This window comes from Polypterus senegalus, chromosome 4 (genome assembly GCF_016835505.1).
Source record: "Polypterus senegalus isolate Bchr_013 chromosome 4, ASM1683550v1, whole genome shotgun sequence".
Taxonomy (NCBI): domain Eukaryota; kingdom Metazoa; phylum Chordata; class Cladistia; order Polypteriformes; family Polypteridae; genus Polypterus; species Polypterus senegalus.
Window position 1 is genome coordinate 6873481 of NC_053157.1, and position 27667 is coordinate 6901147.

Genomic DNA, 27667 nt, shown 5'->3' on the forward strand with positions numbered 1-27667 from the left:
AGTGTTCCCTTAATAATTTTGAGCATTATATTTAATTAAAAACAAATTAGTTAACTTAGTAAATACTATTGTGGTTTCAAGTATGCAAGTGCTATTAAAAACATTCTGCATATTTGGAAGCTTGCTCAATTAAAATTTAAACCAAAATAACATAACAGACCTGTGCAGCACACAAACAGGAATATAAGCCAAGGCAGAACTAATTTCCCCTTGACAGTATATGCAAAAGAACAGTACCCTCAGGATAATCCATCCATCCAACCTGCTATATCCTAACAGAGGGTCAGGGGGGTCTGCTGGAGCCAATCCCAGCCAACACAGGGCGCAAGGCAGGAACAAAAGCACACACTAGGGACAATGTAGGATCGCCAATGCACCTAACCTGCATGTCTTTGGACCGTGGGAGGAAAGCCATGTAGACACGGGGAGAACCCGGAATGCGAACCCAGGTCTCCTTACTGCGATATAGTGAATTACTGGTTCATATTCTAGTCCATTCACCAGACTTATGGGCTTAAAGTTTATTTTAACTGGTGGAGATCTCAATCAATTGCATATAGGTTTTACATGAAGGTAAAAAGGCACATAAAAATGATCAATATATAGGCTTTAGAATCAGATGCAGTTTTCACACAACATTTTGAAACATTAAAAAAAGTAAATCAGATGCCTCTCGTGCCCATGTGAATACCTAGTAAAACATTTTAGATAAAAGGAAAAAAAAGATAGGTTAATCACCTGGCATGCAGCATGTTGCAGCTTCATATGGTGGAGGGTCTACTGGCAGAGGGGACGGGGTGGTTGTTGAAGGCTGGCCTCTGTTCACCAAAGGTGGAGGAGGCGGAGTAGGATCTGGACCAGGCGGCCCTGGAGAACAGGCAAACTTGCCAGAAGCCTTAAAGGGAAAGTGTATTTATTATTACTTGGCTCTAATGCCTTAACCCAAGATGTCTTACAGCATTTGAGATAAAAGTGGTTATATTTTTGTTTTTCCAATTGGAACACAGGCAGGACAAGTGACTTGCTCATAGTCAAGCAGTGTCAGTGGCAGGATTTGAACCCAAAACCTCGAAGTCCAAAGCCTTAACCACTATACCACTCTACCTACCTGTGTGTACTATGAACTACACATTTAGATGAAAACATGATCTAAAACACCACTCTACTAAGTAAACTGAACAGTTTTAAAAACTGCAATCTTCAAGTGGATTTTTATCACGCTGTCTTTTAAGGGCACTCGATTCCACGCTTCATCAGTGAGAAGTCATTCCAACACTGTACTTGATTACATCCGCCCTGCTACAACAATTAAAAAAAAAAAAAAAGACTGGAAACTTATTTTTGTTAACTTGTGGTGCAATTCTTTTTGTAAGACTGCATACCAAGTACTGGAAAATAGCATACAGAATAACTGCTAAAGAACTGAGGAAACAAGTGTAAACTTATCTCAAATTCTAGCTCCACAAATAAGCAATTAGCATGGATCCAAACCACAAGAAAAATTCTATATGGTACATATCTGAATTATGATTAGCTTCAAAACTACGTAATGCAATAAAAATCTCAACACTGTTACATCCAAGCTATAATTTGATAGATTCTTTTATTTTTGAAGACAACTCAAATTATATAGCCGAGAGACAGTGAGGGAAGGGATACAATAAAATTACAATCTTGACCAAAATACATTTGCAGAGAACTGCATTGTCCAAAAAGGACAATCCTATAACTGCACCATGTCAAATTACTGCCCATATCATGTTTATCAATCAAGTGCCAATCTTCCAAGTTCAGCCATACTCTCTTCTTTTTCCATGAGCCAATAGCATGCTGCCTGATGGAACCAACCATGTACAAAAGGGTAATAGCTGCAGTAAGTTCAGAAGCAATCTTTACCCATTCATTTTTCCATTTTATTATGGTATGTAAAATACGAGACAACAGCCAAGCTTCTCTTTATGTGTGGTTCAATACACGCGTTACTCTTATTCCTCGTTGCTACCCTGCCCCTCCAACCAAAGAGACCAACTAACCAAGTTGATTATATCTTAGCAAGTTGGTCTTAGTTAGCAGTATGCTAATGTGAAGACAATCTCTTAATGAGACATACTCAATGACTACCTCCGACTGGCTAAAACTATATAAATTGAAGGCTAAAACTGAAAAACCCTAGAAAAGTCAACTAATGCGATATAGCCTTTAGTGTGGATGTCGAGCAAACTTGTGTTTAGTATAGAAGCTCACATTTATAATTAGAAAAAAGACAAATTACCCTGACTGCTTAGCAAACAATAAGGTTGTTAGCTTAAGAGCCGCATGTGTCAACTTTACAAGTAAACTTAAGCATATTAGGCTTGCATTTCTTGATAAAAATAAACATTAGAATTATAGTAATTATGACAAATTTATTTTCTTTAATGGGAAATGAATTATAGATAGTGTGTACACATTTCATTAGTTTAAAAATGATGCTTTAAGGAGAATTTTATTTCATTTATGGTCACTGAACAGACGACCCACAGAACTTCAATTTACTTAATAGAAGGATAATGAACAGGCAGCACCCGAGGTCTGCAGTTTAATTGTAAAAATACCACTTTACATACAGAACATTAGGCTTCAACAGTCATGTGAAAAAGTACGTACACCCCATGGAAATTGTTGACTACACATATTTGAAAAGAAAAACAGATCTTCATGCAAATCAATTGTGCCAATAGATAAAGGTGATTAACTAATTTAAAAAATCAATCATTTATTCAACAAAAATATCAAGAGATGTAATGGTGTACTAGGGTAAAGTAAGTATACCCTTGGCCTCAGAAGCAGGCATTTGCCCTCTTAACAGAAATGGCTTCTTGTGGCCATTTTCCTTTACTGCCGACAAGCCTCTGATATTGACTCTGTGAAACCTTTGACCACTCCTCCACGCAACCTTCAATTAGTTGTAAGATAAAGTTTGAGTTTTCTTGCATACACGGTCCACTTCATATACCCTTACAACATTTCAATGGGACTCAAATCAGAACTTTGACCTTTATTTTAAATGGCAAGCTGTAGTCTTGTTCTAATATGCTTTTAGACAGCGAAGGATTTTACCTGGCACACCTTGAATGCAGGGCAAATTTCTCAAATTTCTTTCTGATTGGAGAAGCATGCAGCTTGACACAAACTTTTGTAAGAGGTACCTGTAGATCTTGCAATGACATTTTGGGGTTCTTAGAGACTTCAAGTATATCAAATGAACATCCCTTGGGCAGAGTTTGCTGGGCCAGCCAGCCCTGGACCAATTAATAGTTATTTGACAATTTTTTTTAAAGTCCTTGGTAGACTCAAAGGCACACATAACCTTCTTTATGAGGACCTTAAGAGTGCTCTTTTGATATTGGCATGATGACATCACACACAAACAGCAAAGAAAGCACCAGTTCCATTTTAAATAGAGATTCCACCTGCATACGTCCTAAGGAGGTTCTAACTGTTGGCACATAATCTGAAACACCCGATTCTAATTTTATGGGTTTGAAGTAGTGATATGGGGTATACACTTTCCATTTGACAAATCAGAATTTTTTAAAAATCTAGATAAGAATAAATGCACCATGTAACTTTTGTGTATTTAAGTATATCACATTTATCTCTAGCTACTTTTGCATGAAGATCTATTCTTTATTCTCTTCAAATATAAGGAAAAAGTCAACATTTTCTATGGGGTGTACTTTTCTACATGGTTGTACACGATAGGTTTTGCAAAAGCTTAGTGAAAAAAAATATATAAATAATTAGGAGAATATCAAAAACAAATCTCAATTGGTACCAGAATTGGCCTACAAAAATTGACTGGAGCATCGATAATAAGCAATAAACTTAACAAAGGACTTTAAATGAACAAGCTAAATAAAAACAGCCACATCTGGCATTTTTTCCATCTAGATGTTTTAGCTCTGGACTGTCAAGAAACTGACACATATACACCGACCATCGAGATAGATGTGTTCGGTATAGGGAGACCCTAAAACGTTGAGATCTGTCGAAAACCGGAGATTGAAATTTTTGACAAATCTAAACTTTTTACTCGTCCCCTTGTAACAGAGGTTATAGTGAGGGAGGATGTAAAGCAAAAAAAAAAAAAAAAGCAAGACCAACTCAAAAAAGCCAAAGTTTATAAAATGTGTTATCTGGCTTCAGTATACACTGAACACACCATTTAAAAGACAAAAACCATAAAAGAACTTTATTTAAAAAAAAAAAAAAAACACGTATCAAAACATTTATGTATACAGATACAGTATCTAGACTAACTAGATGTGGAACTCTTAAGAGACTCGATGGAAAATGCACTAATAAAATTAAATGACCACCCTCACACAGGAAATCTTTTGTAATATCATCATACCTGAACTTTTGGTTGCTCAAATTTCTGCCCAGTCTTCATGCAAAGATTTGGCTCAGGCAAGTTCACGTGTGGGCCTTTAATTGAAGAACAGAAATTAAGTTAACTCTATCTTTAAGAGCTTCATTTATACATTACAAACTTGAAAGCAAGGTTGACATACAACAGTTAAATAGAAGATAAATGAAACAAGTGTACAGGGCAGGAAGTATTTGCAAAAAAAATAAATAAATAAATAAAACAAACAAAAGCCAGGTTGCAAAATTAAAATAAAATTAAATACTTTGATGTCAAGTAAAAATAAAGGATGAATGGAAAATGAGGAAGAAATTAATTTTCCTTCTGTCTTCAATGTGGACAATGGATGAATTTCTACTTTAATAGCTTCAATAGTACTCTTTTCTGATCTTGCTACTCTGAAAGTAGAGCTGATATACTACCATAGCATTCAAATGCTTTTGTCCCACTTGCCGATTTTCATCTTAAGCATGAGAACTTCATTCTGCTTAAAATTAAATATGTATTATCACAGTTCAAAATGTAATGCAAGCCTTTAGCTCCTTCTCTCTAAAGCGGCGATTCAAAATGTGGGGCGCATCCACCTTGGCCAAAATAACCTCCATCTCAGTCTCTGAAAAATTCTCCACTGTGGGTTGAGGCACTTTATATCCCTATTCAACAAGACAATAACTGCCAGGGAGCTATACTAATTGAGTAAGAATGTGTTGGCCATTTACAATGGATCCGGATTCAAACAACACTGGCGGATGAGATCAAATTTGGATTCAACGTTCATGAATCCAGAATGAGATCTTCTCTGACATGCAAAAAACACACTCCGATTTATAAACATTATATAAATGGTGTAATTCAGTTAATTTTAAGATGCTGACAGTTAATTTGAAGGCATTATAAATAGGTATTTTCTTAAATATAATTTAGCTACGTATGGTGTGCTTCTTTAACTTTATATAAACACTGAAATCAGTAACCGGTTTTGAGACAACTAACCTCTCTCTCCAGGCTCTTGTGACTCTGCCCTTTGTTTTGTACTTTGCTTTTCATTCATTGACAGATATGACTGTTTTGACGAATTAGTTTCAGAGGTTTGGGTAGCAACTTGAGAAACATTTTGTTTCTGAAAAGGAAAACAGGTTTTGTCGTCAAAAAGTAGTTACACGCTAGTATATTAAGCACTGTGACAGTAAGAGAAATCACACGTCATACATAGTTAAGTTCACAAATTAACTATAATTTGTGAATAAAGTAGCTGATAACATTCATTAAAATCACAGGAACAAAATCAAACCACTTCTAAAACTTAGTAGGTAATAATGTGCTTGTGCTCCAAATGCTGCTAAAAAACAAAAAAAGGACAAAAAACTACCAATTTACAAATTTCTTTCTGCACTGTTTCTACTACAATATCACAAAAACAAACCATTTAATTTATGAAATGCTTACAGTAGAAGGTGGGCAGGCTTGCCTTTCTCTGCGAGGAGCTTCAAATGTCACCCTTGCATCAACTGTACCATCTTTACCTCGGTGATCATCTGATGGCACGGTAAAGGATTTGTGTTCACCTTTAGTGGATGACAATCCAGCATCTGGGTCACATTTTCTACAAATAAGAAGCCACAAATGCTGCTGTTAGCGGAAGATAACATTATGCAAAAATAAATGAATATCACAGATACTTGCATATTGATTACAGAATATTGTCTGCCAATTTTCAAGTCAGTTTAATCTAATACAAGGATGCAAAAAGTTTGGGGCCTAACCTAGTGGTTTCAGGTGTAAGGACAGGAACCAATAAACATACATTACCAAGCAACATATACAGAATAATTTATACTATGCTGAATGCAAGGCACTCTAATAATATCAATAGTTCACCGTCAAACATCCAGCATTTTGTATGTGTAAAGTATGTATATATATATATATATATATCTCATTACACATAATGAACATATTATTGGCATATGAATTATGTGACACATGTAATATGAGAGTCTTTTCTGTTTCCAGTGGATGTTTTTCACATTGTCACTGTACAGCATTGCTCACTATTTGTTTCTATCACACCTTCTCTCCATTCTGCATTAAAAGATTAAATGAACATGGGGTAAGACACACACCGGAGTATTCCCTTAGATTTAAAACTTAAGGGAAATTACACAAAACTGTAATGGTTTTATAATATGTACTCTGACAATGTTCAGCTTTGCACACCATATTTAGTCTGCCAGAAGGCTCACTGAACTTTACTATTAGTTGTGCAGTGGTCATGGAATTAAAGACAGATAGGATAGCTTTTATATCCATAGGTGAATGCAAGCAGAGATAAAAGCCTTAGTGTGCTGAAACATCAGACAATGTTGAACAATCTTGTGTATATCATAATCTTCATTTTTATAACAATCTATAACAGAGTTATTCCTTTCCCTCACCATTACAAAGTGCAAATTTAGGTTCCACCCTGTTTGTGTGACAAATATGCAAGTATCTATGGTAATTCATATTTAAAAGCAAGCTAGCAACAAGTAACTAGTAGGATTTTCTATTTTATACCAAAATTCTGGGAATCCAAAGCTGTTAAAAGGGAAGTCAAAAAAAGAAAATTAACAAATAAAGAAAAACAAACATATATTGACAACTAGTATAGAGTAACCCAAATGTGAGCCAGTCTCTTCCCTTACCCACATGTGACATATTATAGTCTCACCATAGACCCCGACCCCATAAGTGCAGAATACCTAAATCTACCATTAAAGAAATATTGCTTTGGTCCCTTGAAGCCAAAGCCTGGAGATGGTCCGGAATAAATACATTTGCTCCTCCAAAAAGGAACATAGGCAGGAGATCTAGACAGTGGACAAAAACATTAAAAGTTAAAACATCAGAGGATTGTGATCTCCTGCCTTTTACATAAAAATACAAAACTAAACTGGCTGGATTTCTAACTGTATAAAGATAGCTGAAGACAAATTAATAACATTACAGCACACCTGAGTGCTATTTTAATAAAAAGCTTATGAATCAACACACAAGTAACAACATGTTGCAACTCTTCAACTACGAACAGTAAAAGCGCTTTAGGTCTTAACTGCAGTTTAAGCATCTATGTCATTTTTTCTGCTAGGCAAGCAAGCAATGGAACTGGATACCTGGATAAGTTGGTAAAATGGACAAGAGTGATGAAATCAAATCAAATTTCCTGTATTGATGGGTCTGTTATTTACCTTTCCAATATTTTCCTTTAAGAGACGTGTGGGTGTGTGTTCTGTCAGTTTGTCAGTCTAAATAATTGTTTCAGCCAAACAAAGGAAAGGACTCCAATCTACACAAGGTTGTAATTCCATAAACAGAACAGTACAAGTGATGTAATAAAAGGTAGTTATAAAGCTACGACTGCCAGATAAACTAAAGGATGTTTCGTTCGAGAGATTAACCAGATTCTTACATTTACTTACTCAATAAGGGCAGTTTAAATACTGCCTGTCACCAGCAATCAGGCATTATATGTGCTCTTGGGAATGAACTGCCGGATATAATGAAAGTTTCAGCACAATGTAGCTTTGCTGAAGCCTACTTTGCACCAACATGGGATCTTTTGTTAAGGGCGAAGGTAAATTGAGAATCAAATTAAAAGGTTCATGGGTCAGAATGTCTAAGCCATTTATTAAAATATTGTTGGCAAGTGATCAGCAAATTAACTAAGGCTTCCATTTTGTGTGACCTGATAAATAGGGTGCACAATCTCTGATCTACAAACTGGACATATTAATAACTTTACCCGCCTTTTATGTATATTATTTGAGGGGGCATGGGATCACAAACCATTAACTCACCTAGGTTTGTATTTATTTTTACACATAGCCCCAAAAATGTGCATTACCGGAGCAAGGCAAGTCTAACCAATCCTTGTGCACAAAAACAGAGAACCAAATATTAGAATAGCAGTGCATCCAATTAAAAAAAAAAGGATGAAAATTTGCATTTTAGGATCCCAAGGTTTAAAAGCTAGGATAAATTTTATAAAGTACAATTAAAATGAAAGATAAGTTTAAGAGATGAAAAAGCAAGGCAAAGGGACATGAGCAGACTGTGTTTTCACAACTGCACTCTACACATTCTTGAGGATTGAAACTAAATGTACCAAGATCCTGCACTGAAATTTTTTGAGAGGACACATTAATGAATGATAAGCCGAGGCTAACTGAATAAAAACAAATTTCCTCAATTAAAAGCAAGAAGTTGACAAATGTAATAGTGGCATTTACAACACAAATAAAAGCTAGTCCAGTGTTGCATTAAACCATGCCACAAACACCACATCTACATGGAATTACTATAAACTACATGCAATCATTCATTCAAAGAATGAATATGCAAGTCAACAAGCATGAAAAAGAAAATACACTTCAGATTATGTAATTCTAGATTATATGTACAAGAGTAAGCTAACCGGTGGTACGTGTGTCCACTATAGAAACGGGCACGTGGACAAGTATTTGGCATTTTTAACTTTAAGAATTACATTTTCACAAAACCTAGAAAACATGGTGTGCTTTTAAAGTATTTATTTTTGCCTAACAAATCAAACCAGATGGAAATGAAATATTTTGCTTAAAATCAGGGTGGGTGCGTAGAAAAAACTAGTTATCTGTTAAGGTGCAAAACCTTCATAATTTGGCAAGTACCTATTAATGCCGTTGTAAAAATCAAAAGATTAGTCTGATAACTTTAGACTTTTTAACATAAACAAGGGCATGCTTCATATGGACTCTCTGGTCACTTAGCTAAGAGAACTGGGTGAAAATGGGTGTTCAGGTTCAAACTGATATGGAACATCGATATAACTGTATTGATTAATTCTTAATTGCTTTGTGTTATATAATTCAATCTTTATTTGTATAAATCAAAGATTTGATCTTGGGATTCATTAAAAATGATGCCTTCCAGTAACAAGATACGGTTCTGCATATTTGGAAGAATGTGTTTGTGTTGTAATGCAAAACTATGCTGTAATGACTAACATCAGTGAAGTAGTTTAGACAGGTCAAGAGAAAAGAGGAGAACAAAAATGGTGAAAAAGTGAGATATCAAAAGTTATGGACGACAAGACTAAAAGGAAGATAACAGTGACATGAAAATGCCAGATAACATAAGAACAAGAGTCACTTCTAAGATGCCAAAACCAATGCAAAGCAGGGAAAGAAACCCTGGGGATCGAATGGCTAAACTGGGGAAGCCCAGATAATGGCCTTTACAACTACATTTCTCCTACAATATTTGCATTTACTTATTTGGCAGACACCTTTATCCAAGGAGACTTACAAAAATATACGACACGATTGGTTACATTTCTTTTTAGTTTTCCAGTTGGAGCACAGGCAGGTCAAGTAACTTGCTCATGGTCACACAGTGTCAGTAGTGGGATTCAAACCTACATCCTCAGTGTTTGAAGTCCAAAGTCTTAACCACCACACCACCAATATTAACATTAATACATGTTAAAAATCACACTAAGGTTTCTGTGACCAATCCCTCGGGGTAATCGGACTGGTCAGTTTCATTTTGATGCCATTGGTCAGTTTAGTTCTGGTGACACAAAGAAAGAGGAAGTCTGAATGTGGGACACACAAGGAGGAGTTGCCCTCAAAGACGAAAAGTAAAATAAAAAAACAAACAAAAAAAAAAAGCTTCAAAACAATGACAGTCTGAAAAGCGATGTTCAGACACAAGTGAATACAGAAAGAAAAAAAAAGGCACTGAAGGTACACAGTACATTGGTCAATTTAAAATGTACAACTGTGAAGAAGAAAAGTCTGTTCAGGATTACACTTCAGTGAATTTAAACAATTCAGTATTATGCATTTGTGTTAATTAGCTCTATTTAAAGGTTGTTTTAGAAGCAATGGGTGCTATTTAAATCCACCGTAAGTATATACATGTTCTGCACCCTATTCAGGATTGTCTTATTTATAGTGAATACCTCCAAGACAGAAAACATGTCCTGAAACCTACTTTAACAGTTTTAACACAAAATAGACCGCAGTAAATTTTATATATATATATATATATATATATATATATAAAAGAATCTATACAACTAAAAGGCAAACCTTAAGGGCTGCTGTTGCTTGCTGCTTGCAGTTTTTGGCTCCCCTTGTATGACCGGATACTGAGATCTCACTGGTGCAGCCTGATGATTAGATGGCTGTACAGCTGACATGGTTTTAGTAGATTTGGGTGCAGGCTTTCTGGAGTCTGAATCTAGAAGAAAATGGGGAAAAAAATCTGATTTTGAACAACAGAAATGACTATTAATGTGCTAGCCCTCCCAAAAAACCCTGCTGTTATACTGAAGTCAAGGTAACTCAAGCATTTAGGCATTCTCAAGTATTTATTCTTAAACAACATGGTGCTTTGTCAACAAGAACAGTGGAGAGAAAAAATGGGGCGCTCTAAAGACTTCTCCTCATACCTGCATCATTTGGAGACAAGATTGGATTTTGACACTAATAAAGTGAATAGAATAAGTTAAGACTTTTTGATCAGGAGTTTAAGTATTTATTCAGTCCATTAGATTCCCTAACTGGTGGCACCAGCTTTTACATGAATTACGTGAACATTTTTCCCATTGCTCACACTTTATACTGCTGGAATAAGCACTGCTTAAGGTACTATAATACCAATAATGTTGGAATGAGCAGGAATTAGATAAACCAACTGCCACGTTTTGAATTTATAGTGTTCAATTGAGAAAAGTATTGTAAAATATTTTATGTGAGAGAGCAGGACAAAAACGTTCTCAGCTTTTTACCATACCTTCAACTGATTTGACCTGTTAGAAAAGATTTTAAAACTTTTTTTTTTTTAATTAGAGCACACGGTTGCTTCAGATGGCACTTCTTTCCAAAATTGCTGTTTATAAGTTTGCGACAGGAAGACAGTTAAGGCAATGTCACATTAAGGCAGGTTTATACTTCATGTTTAGAATGCGTAAGTGCACGCATCATTTGACGCATCCTCCAAATTTAGCTTGACGTGTGCGCAAGTTGCGGTACCAGCAAATAATAAATAAATAAAAAAAATTCATGGGGTGCAGTGTGTTCAATTGGAACATGATATCAGTGTCTTTGTCTACTATCAACATGTGACAGCCCGACGCTTTGGAGATCCTACAGGATCAATATGTGCGCTTTGATGTTTGATGAATGGCTCAATGCGGAAAAGAAAATCAAACTTAATTGATGACAAACTTTTTTTGTACGTTCACAACAGCATCAGAATGTACAGAAGCATATTTGAGCCACAGTGGAAAAAAAAATATTAGGGACACAGCAAAAAGGTCTATTTTATGATTAACATGTAAATTTCGGCTTTAATCTTGAAATTTCCAATTTAATTTCATAGCTTATTTTGTCATTAAAGTAGAACGTCGTCAACGTCATCTAAAAACTGACTCAGCTGTTAATCACTACGTGCTTCTGGAGCTTCCTCCTGCACTAACAGCAGCAGCAACTGCCACACAGAACACATGTATAATATTCTGGGTCTCTGCATATTTAGAATCCTTCGATTTATACTTGATATCACCTGTATTATCAAATGCATTAAAGTATGTATATTACATTTTACAGATAAATTGTTAATTTAAATAATGAATACTGTTAATAATTACACGTGGAGGTGGCACAGTAGTGGAGTGGTAGCGTTGCTGCCTGGAGTTTGCAGGTTTTCCTGGTGGGTTTCCACAGTGTGCTCTGGTTTTCTTCTAAGGACATGGAGGTTTGGGGATTTGGTGATGCTAAAAATGACACTAGTGTATATGTGAGCTTGTATTAACTTTGCGATGAGCTGATGCTCTGTACAGGGATTGTTTCTGCCACACAGCTGATGCTTGCTAGAATGGGCGTACTCCGGGACTGATGGATGTAATCATTAAACATTATATCAGAGACATTGTGGCAAGGTGTCCTGAATTTAATGGATGTTTCACACAATTCACAACACAGCAAAGCCGATTGTTTTCTCACCGTGATGATATCTCGCACTGGTCATCTGGTAGCCTCCACAGGCACACGTGCCACGTGAAGTATAAACAAGGCCTTGGGCATCTTTCCCAGCGATTTTCAGTCATAGTCTTCATTTAAATAAGCTTAGCAATTCGGAGGCAGTCTGCAATGCACTCACGTGTAGAGAGTCGTCCATTTCTGACATACCCAACTACTCAGTGCAACTAGTCCATGACTCAAACAGGCAAAAAATCAAACATTAGATTTTGTCATCAGCTGTGGGTGCAGTTCTGTGTGAAGAGGAGTGGATATCTAATGAATGCTCATCCAGAGGTACAGTACAATGCATAAAATGCTACAATGATGAATAAGGATTTTCAGTGTTTTGGACCTCACAAACAGATCAGAGGCAAAAGTTTGTCAGCCAATATCAGAATATTGACTGAAATAGAAGAACTCATTCAGAAAAGAACATAACTTTAGACAATTTTGTCACTAGAATATTAGGCATCAGAGGGAGACATACATACATACATACATACATACATAAACACACCCAAACACCATACATACCATACAACTATGTATTCGAGCAAGAAAGTATTCATGCAAAAAATCTGATTTATAAAATCTTGCACACACACGTGCATGCAATTTACTCTATCAATCACAATCATCTTGTAAATGTGTGTATGTGAAAGTGCCTCAAACACCCCAATCCTTACCCAAAATATACAGACCATGCTAATCAACCTCAGATATGCAATCATGGTGCTGCAGACCTTTATTGGCTGGTGGAGCAGCCTACCTCCACACACATCCAGCCATTATGTACACCACCAATTAATCAGCAAGTCATTTGCTAATGTACTTTGCCTCAAAATTAATCATAAGTTGACCCAGGCCACCGAGTCACGTTTGTCAGTCTCATCTTGGGCTCCCAAATGATATTTACGTTAATAGAATGAAACCGTTTACAGTTAACAAAAGCAGCTTCACTCTTGCCTTTTGTACTTATCGGGCAAATTCTCCTTTTATGCTGGCATGTACACACACACACAACATACAGAAACTGAATGCAGCACCTCAATCAATCTGTTTATAGCTTCCAGCACAGAGGGCATGATGAAGCTAATGCTTGGATGAGACATCCTTCACACATCAGTCAGTTCCCTCTGTTGCCAGAAAGCAGACTATTGTTAAAACTTGCATATGAACAGTTAGAGCATGATTTCATGCAGTCTGTCTTTCTAACACAAGGTTCCAATTTCAAAAACAGTGCCAAGAGAATGGCTCATGGGAGCCTAAATTAGCTCATAAGCAAGTCATCATCATGGGCAAAAATAATCCTGCCGGTACACAAAAATTCCCTTTGTATATGACCATTTGTGCATTCTTCAAGCAACACCAGCAGTCACACTGTCTCAGGCCATTATGAACAGGGTGGAGGGCATGATATTTTCAGTATTGTGTATGCAAGGAGTGAATTGCGTCTGTGTTTTTACTTCATGCAGTTATCGACAGCAGGGAATTGCACTGGTTTCTAATCCTGAGAAGTGACAACAGGTAGCCAATATAAACTGATAAAAAACAATCAAGTTCTTCAGGGCAAATCGCAGCATTGGCCTTCTTAAAAGGCAACTAAAATACAGTGTACACATCATATTCATCACTTCTGAGGTTTAATGTTTGCCACTTCACATATTATAATAACGGCTCTTTGACATGAATTATTATATGCATGAGTCATCATTTACCAGCTCCTGCTTTTCCCTACTTGATCAAATGTGTTGTCATTTCCCACTTTTCCTGAAATGCTGGGTACACATGGGTCAGAGTTGGCATAAATATATGCAACTCTTCCGGACAGCTTTTCCTTTATAAATCCCTACTTATGCATGGAAAGTTGTGGAAGCACATTTCGGGCCTCTCTTTGTGCATATGCAAGTTTTATTCATCTGAAGTGTCAGATAGTGGAGACTTGGACAAAGGATATAAATGACATATCAAAATCAACAAAACACAAACAACAAAATTAATGGCCATGTCAGTCTGTAGACATAACCCCTGTTGAAAATCTGTGGTGAGAATTCTAAAGCATAGTTGAGAAGCATAAACTTAAGGACGTCAAGCATCTAGAAGGATTGATTCTGTCAAAACACATAACTATCTATTAGCACATCTACATCTCTATTTTATTATCACTGGTTATTTAAAACTGCCTGCTCTGGAACAATGAGGCTTGGGCAGTTTTTTTTTTTTATACAATGAAGTATTGTTGGTATGCTTCAAGTCTCAGTATTTATAGTTTTTGTAATGAGATCCTAATAACCAATAATAAAAAAGACTTGCATATTTTATATCTAGCTTGTCTGCAGACAAATGCAACATTTGTGCTGTTGCAGTCATTTAATCTTTTTCACAATTGCAGTGCCTAATCGCAAATTATTTCCATATTGGCAATAATTAATATTCCCCAAATACCAGAATATGAAAAAAATCTTGCATTTTCTTCATGCTACATTAATACACTCAGCCTACTCCTTACTTAGAAAAAATGTAAAAAAGCAATCAGATAATTTTTGAAACCCAACCCAAAAGGAGCAGAAATTAGATTTAATGTATTTAATTAGATTAAACACAGAAGGGAACGCAAGAGATATTTCACCAAAACAAATGTCATATGTAAATGAAAACTAATTTCCCTTCATCGAACAAAGTTATATTACATAAGCTCTTACCACCACTGCCACGGACAGTATGGCCATTTACTGGACGGGGTCTCTTTGTTTTTACAGGGACAGTGCTCCAGGTACCGCCACTATTCTCTTGCAGTGGAGGCTCTAGGTTCCTGACAGGAATGGACTGCCTTGAAGAGAAAAATGATATGAGAGAAGTTAGGAGGATGGCTTATCCAAGTTCATCTACAATATACAGTATATAAATCCAATAACTTCTTAGTAAAGGCTTTAGGAAATGTTTCTAGCAATATAAAAAGGTTCTTCCGTACAACTGTAGGACACCAAAAAAATTAAGCATCCTATAATCCGTAAAACCATGTTAAAAAGTTTACACACTGGTTCTCCTATTGAATAACACGGATCTAAGAAAACACCTCAGTAACTGTACATGATGCCAATTTTTTTAGCAGGTGTGTATTGGTGTAGTGAAATACTACGATTCAATTCTGCAGTATACGATAATTAAGCTTTTTTATTTGACAGACTTTAAAGATAAAAATCAAAATGTTCATAGTATGACTATGAATACTCAGTTACAGCACATAAACATTAGTTTGTTGTGTAACATTAGCTCTGGGTGATTCTTCGTAAGAGGAGCACTGCTTTACATTGTTTATCACTTAAAGATCTCATTTCAACATATGCAACTGTGCATTTGACATTCTGGGCAATAAATTCATGTTCTTAAAAGGTACATCAACAGACTATTAAAAGTGCAGTTTTCTCAGTAATTTATTTATAAATGAAAATATTTAGTTTTCAAATACCGCAGTTATAGAAATCTTCTATTAATGTTGCCAAGGGAGGTTTAAACCTTTTTTTCCTCCTGCTTACCGTGTTTCATTGCAACTCATGGTACATTCATACTTTAAACCAACACCAAAAACACTTGCAAGAAAAATAAAATGAAATATATTGATTTAGGGACAGAAACCCTACCTAAAGATAACTTTTCTGTTTTAGCTTTGAGTAATTTAGAGTTTAAACCCAAGAACATAACTCCATTTACCTTGTAGCAAGCTCTTTAACAAAGACTACCACCTGACCATCGCCTGCACCAACTTCTTGAATATAAGCATTGTAATACTTTCCACTTTGATCCAGGCGAACCTACAATAAGATTATAGAAATCCTTATATTAATAGCATGCAAACTTCTAGATGACACCTATTAAATGTATACCAAAGAAACATAAGAGCATGCAAATTAGGACTTAAAGATAAGCTTCTTTTCAGGCAGGTTGCACGGTGGCGCAGATGGTAGCGTTGCTGCCCCTCAGTTAGGAGGCCTGGGTTCGCTTCCCGGGTCCTCCCTGTGTCTGCATGGGTTTCCCCTGGGTGCTTCGGTTTCCTCCCACAGTCAAAGACATGCAGGTTAGGTGCATGCATTGGCAATTCTAAATTGTCCCTAGTGTGTGGGTTTGTGTGCGCTCCCTGCCCGGGGTTTGTTTCCTGCCTTGCACCCTGTGTTGGCTGGGACTGGCTCCAGCAGACAACTGTGACCCTGTAGTTAGGATATAGCGGGTTAGATAATGGATGGATGGATGAATGAATGCCATTCAGGCTTTAATGGCTAATCAATTTCCAGTAAAGACCTATTTCAACAACACAAATCAAGACATAATGCTAATCAACCGTTTGTTTGCAATATTCCACGAAACAAAAAAAAAAAAATTCCTGCAAGGGATGTTTCCAATATACATTTTGGGAATAAAAGATTTAAAAGCGATCACATTTCTGACAAATGGCCTTCTTTCTATCCTTAATAGGTCTTGGTGTTTAACAATGAACAGTTTTATTATATATATATATATAAATATAAAAGTAGCTCTATTTTGTGCACCCCCTGTCTTTAAAGCTAAAGGGTTTTCTATCTCTCAGACAAAATTCTTTGCAGCACAGTATGGAAAGTTTGCCTGTTGTAAGTGACCATGGACCCTCAAACATTTTAATAATAAAAATCAGAGACACTGCATATCGAGGTTTCTCTCTCCTCCATTGTTAACTGGCCATAACTTAGTTAGGTTTCATTATTCAGTTTTTAACTACCTTGTTTAAACATGTGTCTTCATGTGCACTCATTATGTAATTGGCATTTCTTTGAACTTATTACAACACTAAGAGCTATAATACATTTTTATATACAAACATACACAGAAATGGAGAAAAACTGCAGTATATGTGGTGTGCTTCAAACCTGAGGGACCTTCTACTCATTCATCTCTGTGCACAAAACAAGCCTCACTTTGTGTTGTATTCAACCAACAAAGTCAACACCAGTATCAAACCAGTACAATATCTACCCTGGCATTCAAATATTCAGAACTCCCCTTACATTTTGACCTGGCCTTTTGAGGACTATATAATTATCTTTATTTTTTGAATGACATCTCTCTTCTACAAAACTAATAGTGAACCTAAATATCTAGTTAAAATTTAAAATCAGGTTAAGTGACTCATTTCATGGAATGCAGCAAACAAAAAACAAACTGACAGGGGAACTTTTTTTTTTTTTTAGTGAAATGCCTTGGCCACAAAGTCACAATGGCTTCCAATGCCCAGGTTAAACTAAACGATGACCATTCAAAAAAAATGTCATACATGATTCAAGATCCTTTGAGATAAAGTACTGTATATACTTGCTGAGAAGTTCTCCCACGGATAAGACGGGGCTTGATTTTTTCCATATAATTTCTTTAATTTTATAATGTCATTCGTGTAAGTTGAATGCGGAAAACTCACACTATTGGTCCAAGAGATTACGACATGCTAACACCCCCCCACCCCCCCAAGTGAAAGTGACCACGGAGCATGTATTGTGCCTACATGATCACACGGTAATACCCATACTATTCCGAAGCGACGTTGGAACTGATTTGTGTTCTTTGTATCTCACACCCTCATACACATTTATTGTCAGAGCATGCCTTATCTACAATGGAACATTTGATCAGAAGAAAATATAAAGCTGGTTTTGAATTAAATGTCACTGAAGTAGCGAAAGAAATTGGTGACTGCGCTGCTGCAACCAAATTCGATGTGCCGGAGAAACTGATGCGAGATTGGAGGAGGCAAGAAGATGGGAAAAAAAAAATGTAATTATAGTATTTTTGGGTGTGATTTTATGATAGATTTTTCATGTTTCAAAACCCAACTTATACGCGTAATTACTGTATGTATGCAACCAAAATCACTACTTCTATAAATTGTCAAGTTTGTCTTTTGGGAAAGAAAAAAAAAAGTTTCTATACCATCTTAATGTTTAATCCTATACCAAGTGTACTATTAAAAGATAAAGACAAAATATTTGCTAATATGCAAGAACTGAAGTGTTCAGAATTTGAGTTTACAATGATAGGCCATCTGGAAAGAGATTTCAAAATGTTGCAACAGCAGTGGATATTAAACTAAATGCATAATTTAATCCAATTTGATAATCTTCATAATTAACTCAGCAATTTAATAAATCCCAGAATACCTTGCACTTGTCCCCAACAGAATACTGCATTCCAGCTGCAATACAATAATCAAGGTTTTGCTGAGCTGTTAAAATAAAAAAAAAGTAAAGTTTAACGAAGAAATCTAAATTTCACAAGAGCCATTAGGAAAATAAGCATTTAAGTAGGAAATTCACCTCGCTGGGTTTTCAACCACACATCAAACTCCACATTTCTGTAAACCTCTGGGTTAAGTGAATCAAGTACACTCCGGGACAAGGACACAGCAGATGGATGCTCTTTGCGAGTTTGAATCTGCAAAAAGAACACCTTACAATAGTCACATATTGTCTGAGCATTGTGGATCCACATTAAGGGGTGACATGGTAACACAGTGGATAGTACTGCCACCTCATGAACCTAGCATTTGAAGTGCCACATGCAGGTTTTTGGTCCGGATTCTGCACATTCTCCGTCTCTGCAATGATTTATTTCTGAGAGCTCTATGGGTTCTCTTCCCACCTCCCCAAAGACCTAGGTTAGGCTGAATGTAGACTCCAAATTAGCCCTATGCAAGTGTGTACATGTATGCGGGCTCTAAGATGGACTGGCCCTAGGTCCAAGGTTCTTTCCTGCATTGTGCCCAGTGGTACTGGGATAGGCCACTGCCCAACCACGATAACAATAAATGGATTAAATTGGTTTTGAGAACGCTATGCAGTCTGAAATTTCAAGGTGCCAACTTCACTAATGCATAAAAAGTACATCAACTCCAGAAAGTGCACCACAATGGGGGCCAGAAACAGTCAGTGAGCAATTTGAAGTTACCGATTACCGTAGTATACGCCACTGGATGAGAGAAGAATGCCTATACATAAAAACTGTCAGTTGGGTCCATAAATTTTTGGACAGTGACAATTTTCATAAGTTTGACTCTGTACACCATCACAGTGAATCTGAAACAAATCAATCAAGATGCAACTGCAGTGCAGACTTTCAGCTTTAATTCAAGCGGTGTAACAAATATTATGAGCGGTTTAGAAGAGAGACATTTTTATACATGGTCCCCCCATTTCCAGGGGCTCAAAAATACTTGGACAAAACAACCATTAATATAAATTATCATTTTCAGTACTTGGTTGAAAATCATTTCCAGTCAATGACTGCCTGAAGTCTGAATGCGTGGCCATCTCCATGTATTGCGTTTCCACCATACTGATGCTTTGCCAGGCCTTTACTGTTGCGGTCTTCGGATGCCGCTTGTTCATTGCCTTCAGTTTTGTCTTCACCAAATTAAATGCATGTCCAATTGGGTTGAGGTCAGTTGACCGACGTAGCCTTTGAAGAATATTCCACTTCTCTGCCTTGTAAAGCTCTTGGTTTGCTGTTCCAGTATGTTTTCGGCTCATTGTACTTCTGTACCATGAAGCGTTGTCCCATCAGTTCTGTAGCAATTGTCTGACTCTGAGCAGACAGTATAGCCCACTACACTTTTGAATGCATCCTGCTACTTCTGCTAGCAGTCGCATCATCAATCAACACCAGTGACTAACTTCCATTGGTAGCCATGCATGACTCAAGCCACAACACGGCCGCCACGACGTTTCACATATGATGTATTCATCAGGGGCCTCATGTTTAAACGGTGCATACGCACAAAAATGTTGCACAAGAACATTTCCATGTTTAAATAGCGATGTATAAAAGCTAAACTTGGCGTAAAGCCACACACATTTCCGCGGTAGCTCATACCCTGTCATACGCAAGTTCTGCTCTCGGTTTTGCAGACTGGTGGCACCCAGCGTCAAAGCAGTGCTACTGTTCCTGTGTGGTTACCCTTCCTTTTTTGGATCCACATCCCTGACGTAGCTTTATAAATACACTGAAATTAACCGCATATTGTTTATTAATTTAATGCATCCAATTGTAATTAACCTGTAACAATATAATGGTCCACGGAATGGCCAAACTATTCTAAATACCATAACTGCTTTAGCGTTGTTACTCGCGCTGCACCTTCTTTCAGCTGCTCCTGTTACGGGTTGCCACAGCGGATCATCTTTTTCCGTATTACTCTCACTGCACCACTCGGAGTATTTATATCACTGTATCTGAATGTGGAATCACAGCTGTACAGCAGCTGATCAGAAAGAGAATTATCGGTAAACAGCATCAAGCACACGCTGCCTTAGTCATGCTGTCTATTGAACTGCTCTGATCTAGCAAACGCTTCAGAGCCTTTCCTCGCTGTTCAGAAACAGTTTCATCCCAAGAACTCTAAACGCACTCAATCAGTCCATCAAGTGCTCCTTGTAGAACTGTTTGGACTTGTTAGTACAATCACCTCACTGCAAACTTGGGATACAGTTATAATATTACACAACCTGAGCCACTTTAGAAAGCACGTATTTACATAAGATGACAATATTTTTAAGATGAAATGCAGCTAAATATGTTTATTATACAGATAAAACTTACTTCTTTTAAATAATCTATATTGTTAATAATTAAACATGTGAGGACACGGTGCCACAGTGCTAGCGGGCCGCTGGAGCTCCGTTCACGGATTGTTCCTGCCTTGCGCTTGTGCTGACGCGACACTGGATGGATGGATGGATAGAATAATTAAACACGTACTACAAAGATATTTCAATGTTCCTTAAAAGTTTTGAAGAATTGCCACTCTAAGCTTACAGATGGCTTAATGTCTATTACAGAGCGGATTATGTGGCAATTGGGTATTTGAAGAAAGAAAAGGACAGGAATTGGAGGTTAGTACGTTTGAAAGAGACAGTGCTGCTACAATAAAGCATTTCATTGAAGGTTGCGCATGGCATAGCAAGCATCTTGCTTGAGACATGAACAAACACTGCGCCACCGTATTCCCATGTTTAATAACATGCTATAACCACTATCATCATGAAAATATCACGTATACATCTCAGTATTTTAAATTATTCAGAGCTGCAATATCACGAATGTAATGGATTCTGTGTCCTGTCGGAGGAAGAGAAAGCCCGGAAGCACATAGTGATTCAAACACATAGAAGATCAAATACAAAACAAAGCATTTAACGTGCTACTTTAGTTACAATGGGATTTGAGAAACTAGTAAATTTAATGATTTTAAGACGAAGTTTATGATGTTCTACTTTAATAACAAAATAAAACTACGTGATTAAAGTGGAAATTTTGAGATTAAATTTGACATTTCGTGTGTGCCTATTTTTTTTCTCTGCACCCTAATAAGCTTTCATGTGACACTCAGACGGTGGGCTACGACTTGCCTTTTCACAGCGACTTTGATATCTGACAACTTCTTTTTTATTTTGGGCACTGTGCGACTTTGTGAACTTGAGCTTTTGAGTTTCTCAGACACGCTATGTCACTCGATCAACTTTCTTTTGTTGTTTATACCACTGTTTAAAACAGCAAATAGTAAGTTTTTCTTTGCCTCCACTTGGTATTCGCTGAAATTCTATTTTCCCTCATGCTTTTGCCTCTTTGTCTTTTCACAGAACGCTGAGCTTAAGGGCTATTTATATTGATTTGCATATTCAAACAGGCTTAATTCTGGGAGGAGTTGGGGTAGGGCAACAGGCGGGTGCACGTGCGTTAATTTTCACACTCACTGGGATTTATGTAACGAAAGAATGTGGAAGTCTTCGTTCGCACAGATTTATGCATCTGGATTTTTTTTGTGCGTAAGCACATTTCCGCTTTCATGCTTACATCATGTTATTGTGCGAATTCTACGCACGGCATTATGCATGAGGCCCCAGATCATGGGCAGTTTCTTCTCTATCCATCATTCTGGTACATATTGATCATAGTTTTATTTGCCCAAAGAAAATTGTTCCAGAAGAGGATAGGCTTTCCGTGGTATTCCAGACCTTCTGGTGTTGCTGGGTTCACCAGTGTGTTCCTTCTTTTTAAGAATGTACCAAATGGTTGATTTGACCACTCAGTGTTTCTGCTCTCTCTACAGAATTTGTTTTGTTTTCTCTACCTAATGATGGTCTGTTTTCACTTGCATGGACAGCTCATTGGACCTCATATTCAGAGTTCACAGTGACAGCTTCCACATGCAAATTCCACACTAGGAATCAATTCCAGACCTTTTACCTGCTTAATAGTATCATGAGGGAACTGAACCCACCAGGCTATGGAACACCTTGACAGTCAAATGTCCAAATACTTGCGAGGCCTTGGAAATTGGGGGCTAAGCAGGAAAAAGGCTCATACGATACTTTTGGCAAATACCTTAAAGCTGAAATTCTACATTTCAATTACATAATGATTGCTTTATCTCAAATCTATTGTGGTGGTGTACAGGATCAAAATTATGAAAACTGTGTCCAAATACTTATGGAACGGACCATAATGTATATACACACACACAATATGACTGGTTCAGAGCACAGAACCAGTCGCCTCGAGCTATGAGTTAGCAATTCTACACACACCACTAAAAGCTCTTGATCAGGTATTAGTGAATATACACACTTGCCTTAAACCAAAGTAAAGCAAGATCATTAGGAGCTACACTTAATAAATTAAGGACACATTCAAACATGATCCATTTCATTTAAAGTCAGAATTACAAATTATTTTTAAGATGGTTGGAAACCATCAACAGTAAGAGAACCTATCATACCAACTAAAACATAAAATTAGTGGCCTCTACACGGACTTTTTTCAAGTGTAGATTTTAGCCATAACAGAATGTCACTCACAGTTACTCATGCTATGAATGATTTACACATGTAGCGGCTTCCAATACGTTTTCATGAGACAAAAGAAAGCACACTAAATTACAATAACTTCACATTAGGTTTCATTTTAGGCCACACTTACTTTTGAAACTTGGTTACCAATAGTGGATCTGAATTTATTCATGTCCGCAGAAGTTTCTGTCTGAACACTGAAACAAAAATTTTAAAAAGTCAGACTATTAGAACTTTAGAATAGGTAAGCTAGCCGCTGAACAATCGGTTTACTATTTAAGCGACCTGAACAACACATATTTAGTAAATAAATGCAATATGTTTGAAACACACTTAAAATCCCAGCATCCATTTATTCCATTATTGGGCCATAAGAAATAAAGCCAGGCGCAACAACCATTAAGGAAGACATCATTCTAAGTGAAAAGCTAACCGATTACAGAGAACTCTTTGAAATACATACTCCAGATATGCATACAGTTATATTGAGCAAAGTCTGCTTTAAACAGAAATGTCTGACTGATGAGCAAAAACTCAAGAACCAACAGCCTGTGCTCCAATAAATTTGTGTCTGTCTTTACCCACTGTAGACTCTACTCAACACTACAAGCAAAACAAAATAACTTCAATGCACATAATAAATATGTCTGCTGGACAAGCTTACAAAAAAAAAAAACCCTCAAATGAAACACTTTGAAACTTATGACATTTTTGAACAGTGGGCCATTCAGCTCAGCATAGTAAGCACATTACAGGGTGCTACACTCAACCACATAGCTATATAGGTAACTTATTCCATATGTTGAAAGGTGTTATTTCTACATTACCCCTTCATAACTATGAATACTTCAATTAGGCCAACACTTACATCACTATTCACTTAGTCACTGGACAGTGGTGACGTGATGCTTATCAGTTAACACAGGCAAGTAAGGAACTTCATTGTACTCCATACACGTGACAATAATGTCTGTAAATAACTGAAAAACTAAGCAACGTCTACTCGTTTTTATTTTAAGTTTACATAATGATGCTGCATCAAAAGAAATACGTACAGCCCAAATAAAGCACTATGAGCTACAGAAATTACCTCTCAACATTCTAAAGACACAGTGCTGTGCATCATATTAATAAACACCACCAAATACCTCTAAGATAACATGAAACAGAAATAATAGTGTGCTTTCTTCCTGTTGAGCACACTGATCTGTGTGTAGAGAACAACATTAAATTTCCTGAAACGTTTTTGGAAAGGGGACACACGTGGTACCACTATTTGGTGAGAATTTTAAAACACACAGAGTCAAAAAAAAATAATTTTCTGATCCATACAATGGTAACAACTGTGCACACATGATCATTTATTTCCAAACATATCTATTACTATCACTAATGATTAATCTTATTTAGAAGTGCTTACAGAAATGCCTGTAAACATGAATACTTTGACAATAAAACACAAACACCAAAAAATTATAAATAAAATGATGGAACACAAAATACTATTAAACATAAAAGTCAGTAAAATATTAAGCCATCCGAGACAAACAGCTGCACTTCCATTCCCAAAATTTGTTAAATGTTCAGGCAACACCACAAAGCATGTATTATTTCTTCAACATTTTACACAGCTTACATTCTTAACTGACAGAATGAAATATATTTAGGCCTTTAAAAGCACACAAGAATCTAACATCCCACACCAAGAAACAGTTTAGAACATTCCAAATGTGAGCGAGTATTACAATATAAAAACAATGTAAAACTATGATCCGTTATAAATAGTCAAAACATTTTAAAGAAAGTCAATACTTTTAAAGGGACACCTGTTTAAAACAACAAACAAGTTTAAATAAGTTTTGAATTTTCTGAACTTCCTTTAATCAAAAGATCTTTACCAAATAATCAAAATGAGTTTAAAAAAATTGTATTAAATAGATACAACATGGGACTGGATAACATTTAAAGTAAACAACCTTTTGCTTACCTCAAATGGTGAAAACTGGTCACAAAAAAATAAAAGTATACAAAAATATTTGAAATTAGAAGGGAAAATTAAAATTTAAGTATAGTAAAAGAAAAGGTTTACTAAATTAAAGAGAGGGTCTTGACCAGGTTTCAGGTGCTTTTTATTAACTCTTAAAAGGTGCTGAAGGCCACACCTTACTTTCATCAGAAACACCTGGATCATGGTTTGTTGCCATGGTAGCTGAGAATCACTAATTTAGCAGGAGAAAACCCACCCAAAGTTAACCTCAAAAGGATCAAGGGGGTTTCCATTTAAAAATAAAAAATGCAAAGAAAAAGGTGCAAAACCAACAATACCAAATCAGCTGTCCAGAAAAGTAGGCCTGTCATTTGTAACCAACCACTACAGGATCAAAAGTGGCATGAACTTCTAAAAGTAATTTAAACTGTATCAAATATATGGGTCCTGCTTGTGTTGATATATGTATAGTATATGCTAGAAAAACTTAAGGAAAAAAAAATCCAAACCAAAGCTGCTACTATGATCACTTGCATATACCCCATATTATCTATTAAAAGTGAGATTTAGTACTTACGAGCTGTCATTCTCTGAGCCACTATCAGAATCAACACTGCTGATGCTCTCCTTGGGTGACTCCTGGCCCATTCCATTGCAGTCATAATCTCCACACACTGCTGAACTGACATCAACTCCAAACACCTTTTCATACAGCAATTCATACAAAAGGGCTGAAAGCAAATGGAAGAAGTGACATTAGTGCGTTTTGGGAAAAGACAAACATTTAGCTTTGCTGCTATAAAATGCTAACTTTGCTTCCTCTATAATGCTGTCACAATTAAAATTTTAGGAGTTGTTTTGTGTTTGTTTTTTTTTTTTTGGCACAAACACAGTTGTATCAAACCATGCTGCCTGTTCCAACTTGTATCGGCCATTTTGAAATATCACATGACCTTTTAGGAAACACATGACTTAATACCATGTGACTAGGGAGGCTTCCCCCCAACAAGCACCCTAAAAGGAAATTAACCTCCTTGCTGTTAACCCCAAGCATCCTTCTCAAGATAAGCCGTTATATTTTGATGTACATCATTAACCCTGAATAGCACCCGGGAAATATTCATCTGACATCCAGTGGATAAAATAACATCATGCCTCAAAATCTATGCCACTCTATGGTAAATCATCAATATTCATGAGTGGGGCAGAGCCTTCAACCGAAACACAAATAATGTAAACGAAAAGCTGTGAATCCAGTTTTATAACAAACTGAAACTGAAACATTAGTTGAATGAAGTGATAGTGATGACAATATGAATAGGTCATCTGACGTTGACACAGATAGCGAAATTGATACATACAGTATGGCACTGTATGACAGAACTGCTGTGATATGCCTGCTGACTTCAACCTTTGTGAAAAAAAAAAAATCAACATTTTTGGCTCGCTTTTCCAGGGGTAAGTAAGCATAGCTCGACATAAAGAGGCTACATAATTCTGTTACATAAGACAAATTAGTTACTGCATGACTGTTCCTGGAAGGCAATGTGGCTCAGGTGTTAGGTATGCCTGTTGAGTTGCCATCTTTGGATTTCTAGATGATCTTGAAACATTCACTTTCCCCGTCCATGATCCAACTCATAAAAATCTGTGAACAACTATATAGCCATTCTGAACTTGACTGTTGTCAGGGATGATGTTCAGTGATGAAAGTCATTATATAAACTTTTTTGAGCAGGTCAAAGCAACAAGCATTCAGGAACACAGAATGTTACATGAAACTAAGGGTCACAGAAAACTGGTCAGCATAAGGAGGAAAGACTCCAATGATGGTGCCTTCTCCTTTCTATTAAATAAGCAGCTAACTCTAACCAAATTTAAGACTTCAATCCCATATACCATAAATAGTTGTCAAGTTCAGTCAAGGGGGATCACCCTGTGATTGCAGGTTTTTGTTCCAGCCAGTCTTTAATTGATCTCATTACTTAATTAGCCAAACCTTTTTTCCTTTTATTTTGCATTTTGAAAAGTGCATTGGTGACAGATGTACACTTATAGGACATTAAGAAACATTTTTATTTTTTCTGCACCTTCACAAGTTTTGTTGCTTTTAATTCGCTTTTTCTGTGGAATTTGCTTTCTTATTTGTTTCAGAATACAGGCAATGCTTAGCAGAGCATACATCAGCGCAAATGACTCTGAAATGAGCGGCTACTTGAATGTGTCCCACTTGTGTCCACAGTAAATAATCAAAACTTTAAATGGAAAAAAAAAAAAACAAAACAAAGGAAAAAGAGCGAATGCATAACCCTCTAACATATAAATTTCTACTTGATTCAGTATAATTATAGCTGAA

The 27667-nt window shown here is 36.6% G+C and overlaps 1 protein-coding gene across 1 annotated transcript in view; it reads right to left on the reverse strand.

The window, feature by feature from the left end:
- The window catches only part of otud4 (OTU deubiquitinase 4), a 103702-nt gene that overhangs the window by 16221 nt on the left and 59814 nt on the right, over positions 1-27667 (reverse strand). Inside the window, exons 7-17 of the mRNA XM_039750205.1 lie at positions 25889-26042; positions 23455-23521; positions 18795-18912; positions 18639-18703; positions 16171-16271; positions 15162-15289; positions 10525-10675; positions 5858-6014; positions 5405-5531; positions 4397-4470; positions 739-895 (exon numbers count right to left, since the gene is read on the reverse strand). Of these exons, the coding sequence (XP_039606139.1) occupies positions 739-895; positions 4397-4470; positions 5405-5531; positions 5858-6014; positions 10525-10675; positions 15162-15289; positions 16171-16271; positions 18639-18703; positions 18795-18912; positions 23455-23521; positions 25889-26042 (1299 nt within the window). The remainder of the gene's footprint in view (positions 1-738; positions 896-4396; positions 4471-5404; positions 5532-5857; positions 6015-10524; positions 10676-15161; positions 15290-16170; positions 16272-18638; positions 18704-18794; positions 18913-23454; positions 23522-25888; positions 26043-27667) is intronic.